The following is a 7,297-nucleotide window of genomic DNA, read 5'->3' on the forward strand; positions in this document are numbered from 1 at the left end:
TGGAGTCCATCAATGAAGAAGAACAATGCATCCTCTGATGCTAAGTTGGGGATTTGAAGCGTGAGAGTAGTAAACTCCTTTACGTAGTCGCTAATCGTACTCTTGTGCTTCAACTCCCTCAACTTCTTCCTTGCTTCATAAACCACATTCTCAGGGAAGAATTGTCTTTTCAATTCCCTTTTGAAATCTTCCCATGTGGCTATGTTGCAAGTGCCCTTTTCCATATCTACGCACTTTCTTCTCCACCACAAAGTAGCATTATCAGAAAGGTAGAGAGCTGCAGTGCGTACCTTTATTGCTTCTTCGACCACCCCTTGGCCTTCGAAGTACCTCTCCATTTGCCATAGGAAGTTCTCCACCTCGCGAGCGTCCCTTACGCCCTTGAACTCCTTTGGCTTGGGGAGATCAATCTTTGTCGTCTCCCTTATAATGGTTGGTCGAGATTTCGCCTCCTCGAACCAAACTCGAACTTCCTCAAATAGCTTTAAGGAATTCTCAATCTTCTCTTCGATTTGGAGCATGCTTTCTTTGAAAGCATCTAGTTCTCCTAACACGTGAGCCTCGAGGGTCTCCTTGTCATGTTCTATCCTTTGGAAGCGCTCATCCATAGAGGATAGAACATTTTCCAACATAGAAACTCTTTCTTCTAAGAAGTTAGAGTCCTTACCTCTAGGCTCACTTGAAGAACGGACCTTCTTGCCTCCCCATTGAGAAAGAATAGTATCCCTTCCCCTTTGAGACTCAACATGCTCCATGGTGATACTAGAAGCCATTCCCACAAGCGACTTGTGCTCCCTCTCGAACCTTGGTCGGATACCAAATTGTCACGGCCTTGGACACACTCCAACGCTACCGTGCCGGCACTCGGACTTACTCAACCTCTTGAGCTAAGACCAAGTCAGCCTAACCCTCAATACTTAGCAAGAAAGCTAAGAACACAAGAGAACACAAGAGAAAGGAAGCTTTGGTGGAAAGAACACTTTATTACTCAAGTGTTGGTTACAAATGATTCACACACTGTTAAATCTAACCTTCTAAAATCCTCCGTGACACCAGGCTCAGAATTTATGTGTGGAACTCAGCAGTCAGAATCTTGGTCTATCTATTCCACCACTATGCTTGAATTTGAACAAAAAATAAAAATTTCTGGTGTCAGTTTATCTTTGAAGTTCTATCTAGTACCCTTTTATGCCTTCATTTAAGGAATAGTATAAAAATTCCATTCATTTTATGCATAATTCATCACATTCTTTACAATGGAAGTCTCAAGCAAGATTCTTTACATTTTTTTCTTTTATACTAATTTATAAATCCTAATCACTAGTTTAATTTGATTCCATCATTATTGTTGGTTTGTTAATTAAACAATTTGGATATTAATATACGTATATGCTATGGCCTATGCAGTGATATATTCAACCTCGTGGGTTGTCTCCTGGAGCCAGCTACGGTATGCTATGCTACCAACCATAATGCTTTAATTTCTTGTGGTTGTGGCTCTAACTTAGCTTGTTTTGGTATTTTGTTGCACTCTCTTCTTGTACTTTGGATGGCTCGTGGAAACGAATACAGTTGCCCACACAATACTACACAGCTCTGGTAATAATTAATAATTAATATGAAAGCATCAATTTTAATTTTCCCTAGTATCCACTGTATTACTCTGATAATGTTAGAGAACCAAAAAAAAATTTAAATTTACTTTATTTAATATTTAATTATTAATTCTAGTAACAATTAATATTTACTTCATCAATACACACATTGCTGCTCTGATTTGTTACTTAACACTTTAGATATCTGAATATTTGGTAATGAGTGAATGAATGAAACATTTTGAAACCTGGATCCTCAATAAAATCTGAATATTTCACGATTATTGAGATGTAAATAGAGAGCTGGCCCAATATGCTACAAACTAGTTTACAGGTTAGAATAAGAGTCACTCTAAGAATCAAGGATAATAAAGTAAATGTCAGTATAAAACGAAAGTCACCATATTCATAATTGTGGTCTTAGTGAACAGAAACAAACTAAAGTCTCTGTCTCTTGAATTATCTTAGTGAACAGAAACAAACAAGTTATTCATAATTCCATATGCTTAGAAGTGGTCATGCTTCCTAAAACTTTTGTGGTGTTTTGGATTCTGATGATTCTTATCCTAACACCAAATCATAAAATGGAACCAAAAGGATATGCACACTCAATATTTCACATACTTTAGACTTGTGTTCTTCTAAGTAGTGTAGTCAGTAGAAGTAGTGCATAATGTGGCAAAATTGCCGGTGCATCCATAGCTAGTTTTCTTCTTGTATCTCCGGCCTTCGGCTTTTAAGTGTCATGTTTTGGATGGATCTAACATGTGCCATGTACTTTGTTTCGACTTGAACAGCCAAAAGGTGCTTGGAGCAAGAAAAGATGGCGCGCCACTTCCTCTGGTAAACAAAACTATGATGTACTTATCAAGGCCACACTCTGGAGATTTTGCAAGTTATGAGAGGCTCTATGGTACTTCAGACTTTATATAACTACAACAAAGTACTGTGTACATTGAAGTTTATGGATTGATGTTTTGTGCAGAGTTCTTCATACACTGGATCTCTCCATAACTAAAATTTGGATCTCTCCATAACTAAGATATGTGTTTACTACTATATTTTAATTTTAGATTAAAGTGCTAATGACTTAAAACTATTTTTTTAGTTTCCTAACTTGTCAATTCTTTATAAAATTATCAGTTGGTTACCTTTTCCTGCTGGTTCTCAGAAGATTACAGAGATTATCAAGAACCGATATGATAAACCGTACAAAAAGTTTGGAGATGTCCCTCTTCCGACAAAGAAACTTTGGTTTAAGGAGTGGAAGGTAAGTGTTGGATTGAATAAAATTATTTTGGATTGAAATATAGTAGGTGATTAGTTAATAGTTGATAGTTGATAGTTGATAGTTGATTGTTAGTTGGATTTATAGAAAATTTGGAACGGGCAATTGTAAAGGCCAAGAAGGAAAAGCTGAAACAGAAGAGATGGAATGAGGCTTATGTTAGCTATTATGAGAAGGTTAGAGCGTCAAGTAGTTCTAGTACAGTTCCACTACCACCACCACCACCACCATCCTCAATCTCTTCGGATGAGGACTATGATGATGATGAGGATGAAGATGACAATGAAGATATAACTGATAGTTTTAGTATGGTTGAACAATATACTAGGAATTATAGTTGATGTCTTGATGATCAATACACTTTGTTTATGTTTTGAATTATATTGACTTGCTTGTTTATAGTACTTTTCTTTTAATTTGATAATACGATGAATTTGTTTATTTTGTAATTGGAAAAATCTAAAAAAAAATTCTATTTTACCTCACTGACGGATTTACAGACGGATTTTTTGTCTGTATTATTTACAGACGAAAAATTCGTCAGAAAATCCATCTGTAATTACCGATGGAATTCCAGGGAAATGGATGGAGAATTTACAGAGGAAAAATTCGTCGGTAACTGATAAAAATCTGTCGGTAATTTTCCGACGGAAAAAAAATCCATCAGTAAATAATTTCCGACGAGGTTTTTACAGAGGGACAAAATCTGTCGGTAACCAAAAATCTGTCTATAATAAAGACTAAATCTGTATCTAAATCTGTCTGTATTAATCCATTTTTTAGTTGTGTTCATAGCTAAAAATTAAGAAAAAAATTTTGATCATATTCCCTCATTTTATTTCTTTACCTCCAGATAACTTAAAAAAAAAAAAAGACAAAAAGATTTGAAATAGGTTTTTAGAACCAAAACCCATTGAAATCTCTAATCCATTCAAATTCTGAAATTCCAAAATTCCAACCCCTTTGTCCAGTAACGGTGAGCAGCTCAACGACAGTGGTTCTCTATGGCACTGTGCTTCTCGACGACGCTGGTCCTCCACGGCATTGCACTTCTCGACAACGCTGGTCCTCTACAGTGCTAAGCTTCTCAACGATTCTGGTCCTCTACGGCGCTATGCTTTTCGACGAATCTGGTCCTCCATGGTGTTGCACTTCTCGATGATTATGCTCCTCTACGGCGCTGCACTTCTCGACGACGTTGGTCACAATCTTTGTTTTCTTCCTCTCTGACATTTGCTCTCTTTGTTTACTTTCAAGTTTTTGTGTTGTTTTTTCATTCACTCTTGTTGATTTCGGCATGGATCTATGGTTTTCACTATCAATTTCAGTTATAATGTTCCATTCATAATCCATTACCACACATGCTTTTATGTTTTGGTAGTTAGTATATTCAGTTATTGTGTACATTGTAGTTTCGATTTGATATATTATTGCTTCTTAAATTTATCTAAAATTAGATTTAGGTAAAGAAATGGACTGAAATTGAATAGTGTAATGTTGTTGTTATTATGCCAATTCATTCATAGTAAGGTTGAAGGTATAATATTTTGCATAGATTTTGTTCTATTCTAATTTATATGGGTTGTATATTAAGAAAACATTCATATTTATGATTTTTAATATTGCATTTACATGTTTTATTTCTTTTCTTCCATGTAATTTTCTCCCCAGTTACTTGCAACTCACTGTAGTATCTTGCAATAGTATCAATATTATGAAAATTGAATGGATATAATATTAATGTTGATATGAAAAGCTTTATTTTTATTATAACTGTTGTTGCTTTGAATTCTTCCTTGCCAAATTTTATCAACATATCATCATAATCATGCTCCAATTCATACAAATTATTCAATCTTCATCAAATTCGCATACCACAAACACAATTCAATCAACCATTTATTCAATTTAATCCTATCTTAAGATTTATTAGCCTAAATTTCACGAAACATTACATATTAACTAAAAAAAACTGAAACCATACTTTAGCCGATTTTCACACAACTTAAAACACCGAAATTGACTTCCAAATAAGCTCAATGAAGCTCAACCACCAAAAGTTCAATTCCAATACCACCAACTTCACACCAATCATAGGAATTCAAGCTATACACATTCAATTTACCATAATTAGTCAATTTACCATAATTAATAACTAGGGCTCACAAATACACCAAACCACAAGGGTTTCAAAGTGACTTACCTTACGCATTGGTATTTAGGGCAAAATCCAACAATAATCCAATGTTAGATCACCCATAAATAACCAAAATCACAAAATCTACTCAATAACTAAACCCAAAATTTTGAAACTATTAGGGTAGAGAACTGGGCAAGAAAATGAAAGTTTCTTACCACTTTGTTAAGATAGAAATGACGAACTTGCAAGAGTTTTGCGTGGCTGCAAACGGCACGCAAATCGGAGCACCATATCTCAAGTTATGAGCAAATGAAGAAAAAGATGAATAATGGCTCTTCTTCCTCTCCTTTCAACTCAGCTGCTGTGTTTTTATGTTTATGTGATGAATGAGGCTGAATTGGCTTCATTTAAGTGCATTTATATGTTGGGATTGGGCCCAACTTGGGTCCGGTCCAATCGTTTAGCATTTTTGGTTTGTTTGGTCCAACTTTAGACCAAAACCTCTAGAATTAGCACTCAGTTTTTAATTCTAAATATTTTTCTAAGTTTTTCTGCGGTTTTTTTTCACTCGCAGTACCGGACAGACTTAAGCCGGTACTGCAAGCTAATTTACCGATACGCATTTTTACGCAATTTTTCATAAAAGATTATATTTTTTCACTCGAAAAAATCTACTGAATTCAAATCTTACCTTTAAAATTTCTAATTAATACTTCTAAATTTTCAAACCTATTTCGAACAATCAAATTATTATTTTATTTTATTTTATTTTAATCAGCTATTAACTTCCAGTTCTTATAGACATTACCTGGACATAAGTTCCAGATATGATTTTTCATCCGATGCACCTCATCATAATTATATAAAGGTATTTGATCGTCATGTCAAATACAAAAACAAACATCTGATCGCCGTGTTAGATGTTTCTTCGAATTGTAAAATGGCTCGACATTATGTGGGTGTCCCCACATTTCTAGTTAGGCGGTCTAGAACTCTGCACTACTGGGTGGCCATTGAACAAGCATTATCACCTTTATCTTAGCCTTCATGTTCACTCGTAAACATGTTAGAGATACTATATCTCCTAAACAAAAGCAACTTGATAATTAATGAAAAATCAATGCTTATGGCTGAGAGTTAGGAGCAACTATTGGAGATGAGATGCAACTTTCTTTTGCTTGAAATACTAGCCTTCAATCGTGCTCCTTGTGATTCCTAAGGGTGATTATATAAACCAAAAAGAGAACAAGATGATCTCTCATGGAGACTCCTCAAAACCGAAAAGAGAGGAGAGAAAATAAGGGTGGTTTATGTACATTACCTTGCTGAATTTTTGAAGGAGAAAGAAGAAAAATACAGAAAGGAACTAGGAAACTTGATGCTTGAAGGATTGATAGGATACTCCTTGAATTAATGAAGTGAAACTTTATGGAATCAACACAAATACTCACACTTTTCTTCTTTCAAGACCTCTCTCTCTCTCTCTCTCTCCCTCTCCCTCTCCCTCTCCCTCTCTCTCTCTCTCTAAGTTTGGTTAATGTAGTATGATAAGTAATCAATGAAGTGGTGGATGTACTTCATTAATGAGATCAAGAGTGGATAAGAGTGTCATTAATATACTTAGTCACTTTATAATCGTATCCTACTAGTTGATCAGTTGATCTTATCTTAATGCTTATGGATAATTACCTAAGATAAAAATAGATAAGATCAAAATTAATAATCCTAGTCATATCCTAATCATGACTTAGTAATTGATCTTATCTTTAATGACTATGGATAATTATCTAAGGTGAAAATTAATTAATGAAGGGGTTAGAGAGAGAGAGGGAGAGAGTTCGGTCGAGAGAGAGAGAGAGAAAGGATAAGGATGTAGAGCTTAGGTTTATCCTACTAGGCTTAGGTAATACTTTACTACATGGTAAAAATATGAGTGGTCAAGAATTTTTCTTGAATAAAGTGCATAAACATGTGGTTGAAATTCTTTCTTGAAAAAGAAGAAAGAAAGTAGTAAAAATTCACTAACTAACTTCTATGATTTTTCACAATAACCATAATTAACCCAGTTTAACGTTTGACCTTGACTTTGACCAGCATTAATTACATTCCTACTTCTAGAATATTACTAGGATATTGTAGAGGGGGTAACAGATAAAATTATCTTTTATCATAAAATCATCTAATTAATTATTATTATTATTATTATTATTATTATTATTATTATTATTATTATTATTATTATTATTATTATTATTATTATTATTATTATTATTA

At 34.3% G+C, this 7,297-nt stretch overlaps 1 protein-coding gene across 1 annotated transcript; it reads left to right on the forward strand.

Moving 5' to 3' along the window:
- LOC110267232 lies at nt 2,008–4,505 on the forward strand. The gene is made up of 2 exons (XM_021112409.1): nt 2,008–2,865; nt 3,855–4,505. The coding sequence occupies exons 1-2, from the start codon at nt 2,795–2,797 to the stop codon at nt 4,111–4,113; spliced, it is 330 nt and encodes a 109-aa protein (XP_020968068.1). The 5' UTR covers nt 2,008–2,794; the 3' UTR covers nt 4,114–4,505.

The sequence above is a fragment of the Arachis ipaensis genome, chromosome B09 (assembly GCF_000816755.2).
Source record: "Arachis ipaensis cultivar K30076 chromosome B09, Araip1.1, whole genome shotgun sequence".
Classification (NCBI taxonomy): domain Eukaryota; kingdom Viridiplantae; phylum Streptophyta; class Magnoliopsida; order Fabales; family Fabaceae; genus Arachis; species Arachis ipaensis.

What these genes read in the sequence shown, in the direction of transcription:
- LOC110267232 (XM_021112409.1), top strand. Translation starts at nt 2,795, where the DNA reads ATGATAAACCGTACAAAAAGTTTGGAGATGTCCCTCTTCCGACAAAGA. An exon ending in TTTGGTTTAAGGAGTGGAAG is followed by an intron (nt 2,866 to 3,854) that starts GTAAGTGTTGGA and finishes CCCTTTGTCCAG; the next exon opens with TAACGGTGAGCAGCTCAACG.